The sequence below is a fragment of the Chanodichthys erythropterus genome, chromosome 21 (assembly GCF_024489055.1).
Source record: "Chanodichthys erythropterus isolate Z2021 chromosome 21, ASM2448905v1, whole genome shotgun sequence".
NCBI lineage: Eukaryota > Metazoa > Chordata > Actinopteri > Cypriniformes > Xenocyprididae > Chanodichthys > Chanodichthys erythropterus.
Genome location: NC_090241.1, coordinates 21154788 through 21171149, shown reverse-complemented (window position 1 = coordinate 21171149; position 16362 = coordinate 21154788). Strand labels below are relative to the sequence as shown.

The following is a 16362-nucleotide window of genomic DNA, read 5'->3' as shown; positions in this document are numbered from 1 at the left end:
ACAAAGACAAGCAATGCTACATGGCGAGCATATTTTGAAATATATATATATATAAAAAAAACTATTTCAAACAACTGTTTGTTTCTTAAAGCGTTCTACATAAACGGAATAAATGTTTTAATAAACGTATAATAATAGTGTTTATTAATACATTTCGAATTGTTGTCATTTGTAAATGAAAAGCTTGTTAAGCCATAGATAGCTATTTAGCACACTGCCCTGTTATCTTGCCCAGTATTTGGGACATAGTTAAACAAACAGGGTTTTATTTTCTTTCTTAATTTCTTCATAATTTGATTCATAGTGTTCCTAAATAGGCACAGGGGAGTTCATTCAGCGTCTTTACCTGATGATGTTCCATAGTAAGTCAATTTGATCACCGTCTTTTTATTTAGGACATCTAAGGTAAGGCAGCTAAGTTAACATCTTTACTTACCGCACTTTACTACTGTTTTTGAGACAGAATGACGTATTACCACCAACATTTTCAGGATTTAATCAGTCCTTGGTTCAAATTTGCAAACCAGACATTAGGATACAGACCCGTTTAATCAATTCAACCTACGTGCTAATGTATGATGTCATCACGAGGCGCCACTCTGCTGATGTAATGTTTCAGGAAGTGAATCTCAGCCTATTCGAGAATTCGGCTCTGCAGGAAAGCATGAGCGATGTTACAGATTTATGATTTTTTAAATCAAACGTCCTGAAGGCTACCAGACATGGAGAACTGGAGCCTTATTTCTCTGTGCGTGTTGCTTGGTTTAACGTCGAGATGGGCGGTGTCTTTTCATTCATACTCAGGTTGGTTTTCAGTGAAGCACCGGTTTCTTTAGGATTGACACGTCAGTCAGTGTGTTCGGAACAGTTCATTCATCTCTAAATGAGCAAGATCAGCTTATGTAAAGTGACAATAAACATTGTTCATGAAGTAATGTTATATATGATGATGATAATTATACGTCATACATCTACGTTTTTGTTAATAAACCATACTATTCTGCATTTAATGCAACAGGTGCAGGTAAACCGCCAATGTTCGGGGACTATGAAGCACAGAGACACTGGCAAGAAGTGACTTACAATCTGCCTGTTCATGAATGGTTAGTCTTTCATTCCTCCTCCATGGCCAAGTATACCAACATTGGTGAAGCTCCCTCTATTTTTTTTTTATTTTTTGTAAAAGTTGAATGCCATAGTATTCCATTTATAAAGACAATGCCTTATGAGTGTGAGCTAATAGTTTTTATTTCTTTTCCAAACAAGGTACTTCAATACTACAAATAATGATTTGAACTACTGGGGGCTTGATTACCCTCCCCTGACAGCCTATCATAGTCTAGTGTGTGCATATGTGTAAGTGTTGTTTTACATGGTACATCATCCATAAAAAGATTTCTTTAACTTATCAGAGGTGTGTTTCCCGAAAGCATCTTTAGCCAACTATGGTCTTAAGTCCCATTGAACTCTATTGGTAACGATGGAACTTGCGACCATAGTTCCCTTTGGGAAACGCACCCAGATCAGTTGAACATGGCTTCATGATGGTGATTTTGATTTTTCTTTGTGTATTTTGATAGAGCAAAGCTGCTTAATCCTGAATGGGTGGAGTTGAATGCATCTAGAGGCTATGAAAGCCACACTCATAAGTTGTTCATGAGAGCCACAGGTAGGTATTGACATATATATATTTTAATTTAAATATTTTAAGTGGCAGTGACATTTTTATGTCTTAACTGAACTGAATTTGGTGCATAAAACCACGCATAAACAATATTTATATATATTGTTTTAAATTGTTTTTTTTTTTTTTCTGTTAAGCTGCTTAATAAAAAAATGGACAAAAGTATTGGGACACAACCAGGGTCGTCACCAGAACTTATAGACCCATTTGCAATATGCCAATTCTATTTCTAAACTTGAGTCACAAAAGCTTTTCAGTTCCACCAACAACAGAAGTGTACCAAAGACTTTGAGTGTACTCATCATTAAAATAGTCAGTGGGTCTCCGAGTGATAGTCATTCATAAATATAATTGTGTTTTAAGTTCTGTTTTTGTGTAATAATGCGATAAATATGAATTTCTTCATAGGCGGAGGGTGAAAAACTATTTAAAAACACATTTAAATAGATTCCTTAAAATAGTTTCAAGTTACGTGTCACTGCACAACACATCCCAGCATAAACGCTTCTGATACTGGCAAATCACTATTAATTTTAACTGAAAAGCAAACATACTGGATGCGGGGTTTGGCATGGCAGTTAGAGTTGGTTCACCCTCCACCTATTAAGAAATTCATATTTATCACATTATTACAGCTAAACAATAACAATATTTTCTTTTAGAGCTGCTGCCAAAACTACAGCCAAAACAAACTTTGTTGCATAATTTTACTGATATCACTGTAAAGCTGCTTTGAAACAATCTGTATTGTATAAGTGCTATATAAATAAAGGTGACTTGACTTAGTTCATCGCAATCTTACAAAGTTCTGTTATAATCACTGAAGCTGACTGTACAATGAATCTCTTATTTACATACTTGTTTGTACCTTGCAGAACTCATAATCCACTCGCTACTCAAAACGCCAACGTTTTTGTTCAGTGCTAACTTAAACACCTTTGATTGGCCAGAGCGCAAACACAGATACGCATTGAATCGTTTGCCAATATGCTATTATGGAGAAAACTGATCCAAGACCAGCCTTTATGGGCTGCTTTTCTCTCTTAAAGGGGTCCTTAGGGGTGATTATTTAACCTTGATTATGATTTAACTTTAGTTAGTGTGTAATGCTGATGTTAGAGCATAAACAATGTCTGCAAAGCTGCGATGCTCAGAGTTCAATGCAAAGGGAGATATTTTCTTTTACAGAAATCGCTTTTTAAGGACTAAAACACACAGCAAGCTTTAAACCTGGGTTGGTGACATCACAAACCCCAACATTTACATAAATCCTGCCCCCGAGAACATGCAACAAAGGAGGCAAGGCCATGTTGGGCTGCTTTAGAGAACAGGAAGAGTTGTTGTATTAGAGAGTTGTTGCCTTGCCGTCATTTTAAGCCGGACTGTTTCACAAACGAGGGTCAATTCAACGCTGGATTTGTAAAAAAGATTATCATGACGGCACATGCTAGTCGATGAGTTGAATCAACTCCACAGAAATTACATAAATTTATCTGCTAATCTTTCAGAAACATCCAGATGCATTCTAAAAATTGTAACGTCTTCCTGAGTCTCTCCGTCAGTGTCAGACTGCGATTTGAACAATGTAAGGCTGAGCACTGTTACTGACAATCGTCATTTTGGCTGTGTGAGATTCTCCAGCTTTGTTGTTGTTGAGCAACCAAAGTGTGAGCTGTCAAAGCTCCGCCCTCTTCTGGAAATTGGGCCGTGAGCAGCAGCTCATGTGATATTCCACGGTCAATTGTAAGTGGTATTATTATTTGAAAGTGGAAACATTTAGGAACGGCAACAACTCAGCCACGAAACGGAAGACCATTTAAAGTCACGGAGTGCTGAGGCGCATGGTGCGTAAATGTCGCCAACACTCTGCTGATTCCATAGCTGATGAGTTCCAAACTTCCACTGGTATTTATATTAGTGCAAAAAAACTGTGTGGCGGGAGCTTCATGGACTGGGTTTCCATGGCTGAGCAGCTGCATGCATGCCTCACATCACCAAGTACATTGTCAAGCATCGGATGGAGTGGTGTAAAGCACACTTCCACTGGACTCTGGAGTAGTGGAAACATTTTCTTTTGGAGTGACGAATCACGCTTCTCTGTTTGACAGTCTAATGGTCGAGTTTGGGTTTGGCGGATGCCAGGAGAACGCTACCTGTATGACTGCAGTGTGCCAACTGTAAAGTTTAATGGAGAAGGGATAATGGTATGGGGCTATTTTTAAGGGGTTGGGCTAGGCGCCTTCCAGTGAAGGGAAATCTTAATGCTTCAACACACGTAGACATTTTTGACAATGCAATGCTTCCAACTTTGTGGGAAAAGTTTGGGGAAAGCCCTTTTCTCTTCCAGCATGACTGTGCCAGAGTGCACAAAGCAAGGTCCATAAAGACATGGTTGGCTGAGATTGGTGTGTAAGAACTTGACTGGCCTGCACAAAGCCCAGAAAACATTCCAAAATCTGGTAAAAAGCCTTCCCAGAAAGAGTGAAAGCTGTTATAGCTATAAAGGGGGGACCAATTCCATATTAATGTCTATGTATTTAGAATGCAATGTCATTACAGTCCCTGTTGGTGTAATGGTCAGGTGTCCCAATACTTTGTCTGTATGTATATATATATCGCCATTCAAAGAGGATGGGGTTATTATTGCTTCTAACCTGCATTTGAATCTTGAATGTTAAAAAGCATGTTAATGATTACGGGGCATTGATCATGGCTTTGTATATTAACCTTCCTCATCTCCTGTAGTTCTTTTTGCAGATATTTTGATCTACATTCCAGCAGTTTTGGTTTATTGCTTCTACTTTTGTGATGGGTCCTCTAAACAAAAGGTAACTTAATTAATTCCCTTGAATTTGCAAATTGTTCAAAAATTTTGTAATTATTGAGATTAAATTATTGCTTTGATTTGGCCAAACTGTATCTTTTGTTCTCATAGGTTGCCACAGCTCTCTGCATCCTTCTATATCCAGGACTTGTACTGATTGACTATGGCCATTTTCAATATCCTTGCCCTAATTCTGCTATGGTATTTAATATTTATCTAATTTAATTTAATCTATTCACAAACATGTCAAGAATCCAGCAAAAACAGCACATGCATAGTCTTTAACTGCATATTCAGATATAACTGTGTGAGCCTGGGTCTGGCTCTATGGGGGATTCTGGGACTTGGTTTTGGCTGGGACCTGTTTGGTTCTTTGGCCTTCACCTTGGCTCTCAATTACAAGCAAATGGAATTATACCACTCACTGCCTTTCTTCTGCTACCTCCTGGGGAAGTGCATCAAACAGGGCTTGACTGGGCGAGGGTGAGTCTCTTGGATTGTTGCATAAACGCTGCAGTTTGTTGGTTAAATGTTGATCTCAATTATATGTTAAAATTGAGTATTTGTTTTTTAAGCAGACCTCAAAAGATTTCAAAAGGTACGAAACCTCAGTGTTAGGGCTGTCAAACGAGCAATCGCGATTAATCGCATACAAAATAAAAGTTTGAGTTTGTATAATATATGTGTGAGTAATGTGTCTAATTAATATGTATATATAAATACACACAAATGAATGTATATATTTAAGAGAAATATGTTATTTATATACAAAAATGTATTTATATATAATAGAAATTATATAAAAATATAAATAAATACATATACTTGTAAATATTTCTCAAATATGTACATGGATGTGTTTGTATTTATATATACATAATAATTACACACAGTAGACCCACATATATTAGGCAAACTTTTATTTTGTATGCGATTAATCGTGATTAATCGTTTGACAGCCCTACTCAGTGTAGTAAAAGTAGGCCTGTTAAGTTTTTTTTTTTTTTTTTTATCACAGTTGTATCTATGCCTATGTTCAATAGACACACAACAAAGTAAGATGTGTATATATATGTATCTATGTATGTGTGTGTGTATAATCAAAATAGGACCTAAATTAAAATTAAAGTCATTGGTTATCAAATACCAAGTTTTATAGCTGAACCCAAATCACTAAATCTCAGCAAGGATGAATTATTACTTACAAGTGAAAAGTTCCGTTAATGGAAAATTGCTCTCCATTAATTAATGAATCTGTTGACATTCCTATAATTACAAGTTTAGCTGTACAATCCAGCTGTAAGTGTCATAGCCCGACTGCCTGATTTATGCCAGCTAATAACAAATGCTTAATGTTCGTCATCTGGCACTTTCCCACTACAGGTGTAATTTTAAAATGATCTTTTATTATTCAATTTTACTTTTTAAGTATGCAGGTTACATGCATTTTTACATCAGTCCTCATCAGTCTCAGTGCACGTGCTCTGCTCTTTGCTGTCTTGCATTTGTTGATTTAGTAACAATGTACCAAGGGCATTTTGGAGGCAAATGCATTGGTGGATTAGTTTGCTTGGGAAAAGACATGTCCAGATGACTCTCTGGCCATGCCTGACCCTCCCTGCTATGTCTGTGCGTGCAACTGTATATCTACAGCTGAGAGGTGTCAGTGGTTACAGTATACAGCAAACTGAAAAACTGAGGGAATATTGTCTCTGCTCAAGTAGTCGAGAAACCTGATTTATGACTGATTTATGGTTTAATTATAGAAATTAGAAAAAAACTTATGTAATTAATGGCTAGTATTTTATTTTCACTTACAAATATTAAATTAATAGTATTCTTTGACAAGTATGTAAAAATCAAAAGTCCCAAGATTGGTTGTATTGGTCAGCAAATTGAGTTGATTTGTTAGAACAGACAATGTCATCCCTCGATAAAACAAAATGGCTTAATATTTTAATTTTTTTAAATTTATTTTAATTTTTTTTTTGTCTTTGGGACAAAAATATATTGTTGGGTTTTTACAGTGTATTTTGTGTGTACCCAGATTGTTTCTGTTGGCCAAGATTTCATTGACTGTGTTGGTGACCTTTGCCCTCTGCTGGATGCCCTTTTTGTCCGACCCCAAACAACCTCTACAAGTTCTTAATCGACTTTTTCCTGTTGATCGGGGTCTGTTTGAGGTAATTCACCTGCATCATCACAAAACATCAATCGTCAAACTCCGTCAAGTTCACCTAAATAGTTTCCTTTAAATTGATTTGATTCTCTTGAACCCGTGCTTGCATAACTGAATTACCTTTCTATTGGTGACATACATTGAAAAATAAATGTTTACTATTTGCTTACAATCACAGCAGTATTTACACAATTTGGTGTCAGGCTTTGAGCTTTACTTTAGGAAAACACAGTGGTAAAATGCATGTAAATCAGTCATATTTACTGCTTAAGGAGTGGGTTTTTCAACACATCATTACAGCATGATGCTTGTAATGCTTATTCGCTGTGTGCTAGCCTGTGTTAAAATTTCCAGTGCAGGGTTTGCTTGGAAATGCCCTTGAAATCCTTATCCACATGCATTACATTTTTCTCTGTATGCATGCATGAATGCATAAATACTCTATTGCCAGAATTCTATGTAGATACATACAGTAAACAGTCTTCAATCCTGGTTCTGTGATACTAATGCAAATGGAAGACTGACTTAATGTACATCTTGCCATTCAGATCTTTCTATATTCATAGATTACCCCAATAAGACCCCTTGTGTCTAGAGCAGGATTTATCCTTTAGATCTAATTAGTAAACAAGGGTCTCACATTGAGTTTATTGGAAAACCAGAGCTGTCTCCTGTTCGTTGTCTAAAGCCTGGTCTGATTCCTTTTGTAAGTCAATACTGAAATACATGATGTACACGTACTGCGGCTTGCTTTTGAAATGTTCCCAAAAACCCTGTTGTCAGAGTAGCTGTGTTGTGAGAAGTAATTGAAAATTCTACAGGGCTCAGGGCCCGGAATATATCATGCATTTGCCTGACATGAGGCTAACATAATACACAAGGTGTGAGTAATTCTAACCTAGAGCCTTGAGCATTTGTGACGGAGGAAGCGCTAAGCGAGTCTTGGCTGCTGCTATCATGTACTGTATACATTAGAGTACGGTAAAGCCAGGTGATGTTTAGTCGATAGCTAAATCGGTGCTGTTTGTCTGTAAGAAATGTACAATTGAAAAAGATTGAAATTGTTGTTTATCTAACCTTATGTTGTTCTAAACCTGCATCACTTTCTTTCTTCTGTGAAACACAATTTTTTTTTTGTCCATACAGTGAAAGTCAGTTTAGGACCCCATTGACTTTCATTGTATGGTCAAAAAACACATTCCAACCCTGTTTCACTTTTTTTCTTCTGTGAAACACAAAAGAAAATATTTAGAAAATTGTCTTCTTTTGTCGATACAATGAAAGTCAGTGGGGACCAAAACATTGGACCCAACTGACTTTCATTGTATGGACAAAGAAAATAAATACTGAGACATATTTCAAAGTGGCTCTCATTGGTTGGTCTCATCTTCAGCTGTAGTATCCACTCGTCTCCACACAGCTGTGAAAGACAGCAGCTGTGTTTTCGAGGACTGAGCATTATGGAGAGTTTCTCAGAAGCAGGGCTGCAACTTTCATAACATTTACTAACTCTGATTTTGCACAACTGCTAAAAGGCCACCAGTCTTTGAGGAATCACATGTCGGTACCCCAGCAGAAAGGTCAATGGGCACTCGTAACGGATCAGTTTCCTAAAGGGTGCAATCTGGTCTTCTGTGTGTGGCAAAACCGCAGTCTTAGCAGCCTGGGTGATGTTATTAATGTCCTTGGTATGCACCAACCCTGCGTCTATAAGTTTACAAATAAGTGCATAGCTTTTTTTGACATCACGGTTACTTGACGGGAAAATTAATGGGAGTGTAATACTTCACCCTTGCCCTTTGTACCAATGCCCCCCAAGAATGCCCACAGGAATTTTTATTGCGCTTTCAGTTGGGAAATGATTACGCTGAGTAATGCCACTTATGTGCTTTCTTTTCAAAAGCCACATACCATTTAAAGATACTTGCCTTATATGTCAGTGCTAATTTTGTAAGCATGATCATAAATTTGCAGTTATTTCAGAAGTTTATTTTCTTGAGCTACAACAATATAAAAAATGAACAAGAACAAAATTTTACATTTTAACCACTGATTTTATTACCTGAGTAAATTCATACACTGTATTTATGAAATCTCAGAACTGTCAAAGAAATTACTTATTATAGGTTTAATAGAGTTGTTATTGTTTAATATAACTAAAACTAAAAACTATTACAAATTATTTTCGGTAATTAAATATATAAATATTAGATGAACAATGATAATTAGAAACTTTTGCCATTGCAACTAACTGGAAAAAAAAAAAAAAGAAATAAATATATATTTTTTTTTCTTTTTTTTTTCTTTTTTATATATATATATATATATATATATATATATATATATATATATATATATATATATATATATATATATATATATATAATATCACATAATAAAATGACTGAAACTTAAACAAATTTTTATATTTTCAAACAATTTTTTTATATTTTAAATAAGTTAATTCAACAAAATAATATAAAAGTATATAAATAATACGCATAATATAGCTTGGGATATTTTTAAAAAAAAGCTCTAGTGCCCATTTATCTTATTGCTGCAGTATATTCATAATATTGTATTTTTAGCCACAGCAAGGTGCTAACAGTAAGTTAATAAAATACTGACTTTTTTTTAAATATAGATTTTAGGCGGCGTATTCAAATTTCAAAAGCAGTGATGTTTCTTTATATTGTCTATATTGTTGTGATTAATATTACCTAAATTTTAACTCAATATTTTACCCCAGTATTAGTTATTAACGCATAAAGTTAAATGTGAAATTTAGTTCAGTCCGGCCCTCGACTTAAATTGAGCTGGCGTCCTTGAATTCACACTAGTTTAAACAACTGTTCATAAAGAACTTGAAAACTGACCTAGCAGTCAGTGTATCATTCGTTCTCATTGTGTCATTCTCTCCGGAGAGCATTAGTTTAGTGACTTTGACAGCATGTGTTTGTTGACAGGATAAAGTGGCTAACACATGGTGCAGCTTGAATGTGCTGATAAAGATCAAGACCCTGCTGTCCAGAGAGACTCAGCTGTTCCTCAGGTAATCCTTCACCATCCATTTACACACAACCCTTTCTCCTTTTCCTTTGTCTCTTTATGTATCCTCCTAAAAATCTCTCTCAGTATATTCCCTCTTACCAAGTTTGTGAAACACATCTAATTATAATGGAGGGCACAGAAGGATTATGGGTAGTTAATGATATCAGAGAGATTTTGTGACACTGATATGTGGACACTAATCTGCAGGTGCAAGGGCTTGGTTAAGATTATTTCTTTGACTCTTTGCTTCAGAACCTTTAATGATTTGTTTGTCTCTTTGTTCAGTCTATATTTGTAGGGTCGGTAATTCATTTTCTCATGGGTTTGTTTTAAAGGGACAGTTCACGCAAAAATTAAAATTCTGTCATTTACTCACCCTCAAGTTGTTCCAAACCTGAATTAATTTCTTCTGATGAACACAAAAGAAGTTATTTTGAAGAATGTCGGTATCCCAACCAGTTGATGGAAACCCGTTGACTTCCATAGTTTCCTGTATCAACTGTTTGGTTACCCATATTCCTCAAAAGATCTTCTTTTGTGTTCAGCAGAAGAAAGAAATTCATGAGGTTTGGAACCACTTGAGGGTGAGTAAATGGTGACAGAATTTTCATTTTTGGTGAGCTATCCCTTTAAGCGCTTCATTAAAGGTACACTCAGGCATGTTTTCCTCATTAAAATTTGTTTTAGCTTAAATATGTTTAAAATCATGTACATTCATGTGAGATAAAGACTCCAGTTATACAAGTAGCCTAATAAAACCTGTTTTATTTTACACTGAGCTGGTCCGCTCATGGGGGCAGCCATTTTGAAATGACAGAACTAGCCAAATACTGTACACTTCATCTTGGCTATCCCACTATTATTGTGCACTTTTGTTTGAAAAATAAATGAATAATTACTGACTGGGATTAATGCTTTACTAGCAGGTGTAATGTTTGCAAGATGCTACATCCACACCACTAGGTGTCAGTATATAACAATTACTACATTGGCGAATGCTACACTGGTCAGCTCCGAGTTCACATTTAACAGGGCTGTGACATTCATATAGTTTTATAAGCAATTGTATGTAATTTTTTAAAACACGTCATAAGGAAACAAATTGCTAAGGTTAAACAAATGACAGTTGAGTAAGATAAACTTGCATTCCCTGTAAAGTTTATCTCACCTGTTACATATGCATCAGTGTGATGGACCAGATTCTTGTCCCACAAGGGTCATTCACCTCTAATAGGGTCATTTTCCTCCAAGAGAGTGATGATTGAGGGGTTAAAGTAATTCTGTGAGTGCTCGGCAGGCCATTTCTGAATCTCATGCATTTCCTGCATGCTGGGATCTTTCTTGTTGACTGTGAGGATGTATAAAAAGATCAGGCAGCCGCGTTCTCTAGTTCCATGGGATAGATTACGGGCTTTGGCAACAGGGGCTCTTGATCATATTTCTCCGCTCTGTTTGTGTGTATAGTAAATCTGTCATTAATTCATGGATGCATTCAATTATATATATTTTTTTCTTACAGTTTTGCTCTTACTCTGTTGTTCATCCTGCCTTCATCATTAAAATTGTTGTCCAAACCCACTCTATGGCAGTTCAAGCTTGCCTTGGTAAGTGGTGTCATCATTATGTTTGTCTTTGACCGTTCAACAACTTGTATTTTTGACCACTGACTCTCCTGGTCTACTTATACTATAGGTGAACTCCTCCCTGGCTTTTTTCCTCTTCTCCTTCCAAGTCCACGAGAAGTCCATCCTGCTAGCAGCCTTGTAAGCAGTGGGATATAATTCATACTACTTAATCCAGTTGCTGTGAACAGTACTTTTGCTCGACCCACTGTTATTAATAGACACACATGTTATGACAAAGCGAACACACAAAACAGTATCTAAAACTAACAATATGTTTAAAGGTGAAGTGGTCAGTTTCATAACTTTTAACTTTTAACAATAACTTTTTTTTTTTTTCTCGCTTTTGGTCTCAACAAAAGTTGCATGAGTTCCTGTAGGGGCCGGACTACTGTTTTTGTTAAGGGATACGGAAACGTTTGAAAACAATGATTATTGCAAATATTTTTGGTGGTTACTAGAAACTACTTGAGATACACTTTTCATCTTCCTACCTGATAAATGCCACTGTTTGGTAGTCTCTAAAGAAAAGCAGCCAATGGCAGTTTTCATGGGTAAAGTAACTCATTAAAAAAATGTGTAGATTTAATAAAATAGCCAAAACAGCCAAAATAAAGATAAAAATACATTTGCGATCATTTAAAAAACAACTTTGTAATAGGCATAGTCCAAAAAAGAGATAAAAAACATTTGCGACCATTTAGGAAACAACTTTGCATTTATATAATGACATAATAATTCATACAGCAATTTATTGCTGTCTAGGGGCCGTTAACAAATAACACATTTTTCTATTCCATCTTTTGCAGCACCTCGACATGAGCGCTGCGTTTTTATGACGCTGTGTCAAGTTAAAAGAATTTCAACTTTTATACACAGCACCGCTCAATGTCAGTTCCAAAACAGTTGACCAATCAGAAGAACTCAGAGGCGGGGCAAGCATTGTGAGGTTCTGTTTGCAGTAAAAAGTTGGCAGTTTTATTTGATGGCAACATGGCGGAGGAGGCCATAGCCAGTGAAATGTATTTTTTCCCTGTGTCAAAATTAGTATCTATCTATCTGTTTTCCCATTTCTATTATTTGCATTATTGCATCACGTCTCAAAAGTGCATCTCGAGAGAGCTTTTTAAAAAAAAAAAAAAAAAAAAAAAAAAAACATTCCTGAGCGTTTATAGACGGCCAATTCCTAGAAATTATAAACTTCACCTTCAAATTAGTGATTGTTTAGTTGTTTAGCAGTAGTTCCCCTTAGTATTCTGCAGTTTATTCTTGTATGTCATAAATCTAATATATTATGATATACAACATACTATATGTACATACACAGAAAGAGCAGCTTCAAGCAACACATTTTTTAGTTATGTAATATCTTGCATGTGTTAGTCAATCAGTAAGGCATGTTTTTGGATTAAGGGTCTCTATTGGGTGTTAGAAGATTGCTGACAGAGGAAGTGTAGTGCCTGGATCAGTGGGGAGAGATGATACTGATACTTAGTCCTTGCCCTCTCAACTATATAATTATAGCAATGCTATCATATAAACATATCAGTTATGTAGTAAATATAGTCTTAAAATTCAAATATGTGTTTTACAGGCCAGTTTGCCTTGTCGTCAACGAAATACCTCTGATTGCCATTTGGTTTCTGCTAACGTCAACTTTCAGGTAAGATACCGTGCAATATATGTTACTAAATTCAAGTCACTGTACTATAAATAAATTAATCCTCATGGTTAAGATGGAAACAAAATCAGCAAATGACTGTATAGTGCGAGGAAGAGTAGTAGCCGATAGGGGAGTCCCAGCTGTCCACACTAATTGTTGTGTGCGTGGTTTAGTGTAAGGATATCACTGGATTACATGACATAGCCCACATACCATTAAACTAAGACCCCTTTGTGTAAACACAACCCACCATTCTCTGGAATCACACTGCCCGCTTCCACAAAATGTTTTAATGCTGCATATTTCTGTTTTTTAGCAGAAGACATGATACTCTTTGTTATGGAAGATAATTAGATTATATTCTATGATAGAGTAATTGTTGCACTATTAGGGGAAATATCCACAAGAGCATACAGAGACAACACATTGCCACAGTTTTCTATACCCCAAACACACACCATTAATTTGCACACTTTCTACTCATTATGGCGAAATGTTGCGGCATCAAAATTCACAGCTTCTATTGTTTTTTTTTTTGCGTCATGACCTGTTCTGCTAACACAAAGATTGTTTTATTTTGTCAACATTTTCTCAATGCGAGTATTATTCATGATAAGATTGGTGAACAAGTTATTGTTTTTTAGCCAAATGCCTATGGAAACTGCTAAGATAGCTATAAGTTTACTTCCATGTCTAATATGCTCATAAAATGTTCGTTAACAAGTTTTTTCAGCTATAAGGAAGACCTGCCGAAAAATTTGCACAAGTTGATAATTAAACCATTTTAATTAAAACATACTGTTAACGAAAATGTTAAGAAAAATCTGGTTTTCCCAAAAGTTTTTTTTTGTGTGTATATATTTTATTTATTATTATTTATTATTCATCAGCTAAAATATTATTTTCCTCTTAAAATTAATTATTGGATATGCTATTATTGGACACTTTATATGTACTATTATTTGACACTTTTGTGGAATAAATTAATCATGGCTGACTGTGAATAATGCATTTCTACCAGTTTCTGGAAAGCCACTGTCCTGTAGAGTTTAGCTCCAAACCCAATTAGACACACCTGAACCAGTTAATCAAGGTCTTTAGACTCACTAGAAACTTCTAGGCAAGTGTGTTGGAGCTCAAATCTGCAGGATGTTGGCCCTCCAGGAGCAGGATTGGACAAATATTTGCCTGATTCTACATCCACACCACTAGGTGTCAGTATATGTACGAGTCGATTGCTACATCAGTCAGCTCAGAGTTCACCTTTAATGAGGTTTTAATAAACTAAAAAAAAAAACTGTAAAGATGCCACTTTAGTCAGAGTAAAATTGATTAAAATTAATGAATAATGCATGACAAAATATTGACCAAATTTAAAGTTTTTTTTAACACGGAGTGGGTCTCCTCATGGGGGCTGCCATTTTGAAATGACAGGACCAGCCAAATACAGTACACTTATCTTGATCAAAATAAAACTTAAATCCTGTAAAAATGAACACCAGCTGTATCATAAAAATACAGAGGGATAAATAATCCATTATTGTACACATTCTGAATTCCGTATGTTTTTAACTTTGTTTTCTCTCTAGCATGCTCCCCCTGCTGGTGAAGGACGGTTTGCTGTTGCCTTACGTGGTGACCTCATTGGCATTCCTCTTTCTGAGTTTGTATCTGCTCTCTGCTTTAGAGAGAAGTACAGATGAAGAGCTCAGGCTGGGCCTCTATCACAAACTCACTCAGCACTGTCTGCCTAAACTCAACCTCAGCCGGATCATTAAATGGAAAGTAAGTTAACGCTGACGTCACGGCCCGTTACCCCACACCACTGATGTTAATGAAATCGACGCTTATGAAGAAGTCAGTTAAGCGCACTAGGCCACTTGAACGGGCCATAACTTTCACATTAGCTTGACCCCATGCTCTTCTTAGTGCTTTTGAAGACTGAACGTTTCAACAGCTACTTGCGTGAATGTTCAAACCAGAAGGTGTGCTATTTGTGTAGCGTGAGTCATTAACACAGGTTTGCCTAGATATATTTATTTACACAAGAGACATAAATAAGGGGCTCTACGATGAAGGTAGAGTTTCATTGGGGGGTCGTGTTGCTCACACCAGCACTTCCACTGATCCTTCACTCCATCTGTCGTAAATAGACATGTTAATGTTTATACCTCGACTCGCCGTCCCAAAACGGGGTGGAAAATAAACATCAAGTTACAAGGATCTGTGTACTGCTGTTGTAGCATTTGACTAGGAGGACTAATGAACCTTTGTCATGATATATTGTTATAGGAAAGGAAATACTGTGTAAGTGTTGTTCACTTTGTCTTTTACAGTTCTGGTTTTCACTGGTGGCCATGGCTGCGTTGAGCTTTACGAGCGTGTGGTTGGAGCCTCCGGCTAAGTTGCCCGATCTGTTTCCGGTTCTGGTCTCCGTACTCTCCTTTCTGCACTTTCTGGGTTTCATCATATATTTCAACCTAGTCCAGTTGATGGAACCACAGAGGAAAAAGAGCCAGAAGAAAACCAACTGAAACACGTCTTCAAAGACATTGGTTGTCAAAAGAACTACGGCCAGAATGTTGGTGGAAAGAGAGGACAATCCCTATGGTTAGAATAGAACAGGATGGGAATAGTTTGGAAAAATTCAATTTCCTCCTAATGAAGTTTAGGGATCTTGCTTGAGAAGAGTAAATCAAATGAAAGGAGATACAGTTCTGCCAGACTTTCTCTCACTTGTATGATTTAGAGACAAATTCAGTTAGCGGGATATTGGTATTGTGTAAATGACCAGGCCATAATGTATCGTTTGTGCTGACATTATTTTTATTAGCATTTTTGATACATCATTAAATGTTTTGTACCAAATGAAATGAATGTCTCCAGAATTTTCAAATGACCCCAAAAAATATATTTTTAAAACTGCAGGTTTGTTGTACTTGTTTGTAGGGCTGCACAATTTGGCCTACATATTTGTGATTATATCGAAATATAACAAAAATTATTAATAATAATTATTATAAGTATTGTTGTTATTATTATTATTAAACATAAATCTATTCATCTGTAAAAATAAGAGTATTTAAGAAAAATAATTAATTTATTATTATATACAGTACTATTGTAAAATTACAATATTTATGAAACAAAGCACACATATTAAGTCACAGCTTTTCCGATTTGATAATCACACTAAGCCATATTAAAATTTCAGATTTATTTTAATTGACAAAAATGTTTATCATTCAATGAGTATGACTGATTAAAATATAATAATAATGAAAAATGTGCATAATTCTATAATTAAACCATTTTAATTAAAACATACCATTAGTGAAA

At 35.8% G+C, this 16362-nt stretch overlaps 1 protein-coding gene across 1 annotated transcript; it reads left to right on the top strand.

The window, feature by feature from the left end:
- Window positions 1–628: 628 nt before the first annotated feature.
- Window positions 629–15938, top strand: alg6 (ALG6 alpha-1,3-glucosyltransferase). Its single transcript, XM_067373508.1, has 14 exons — window positions 629–804; window positions 1019–1103; window positions 1267–1356; window positions 1581–1669; window positions 4430–4512; window positions 4620–4688; window positions 4810–4991; window positions 6556–6691; window positions 9654–9739; window positions 11258–11342; window positions 11431–11501; window positions 12955–13023; window positions 14613–14808; window positions 15360–15938. Exons 1-14 carry the CDS (start codon window positions 723–725, stop codon window positions 15555–15557), a joined length of 1521 nt encoding a protein of 506 aa, XP_067229609.1. The 5' UTR covers window positions 629–722; the 3' UTR covers window positions 15558–15938.
- The last annotated feature ends 424 nt before the right edge of the window (window positions 15939–16362 follow it).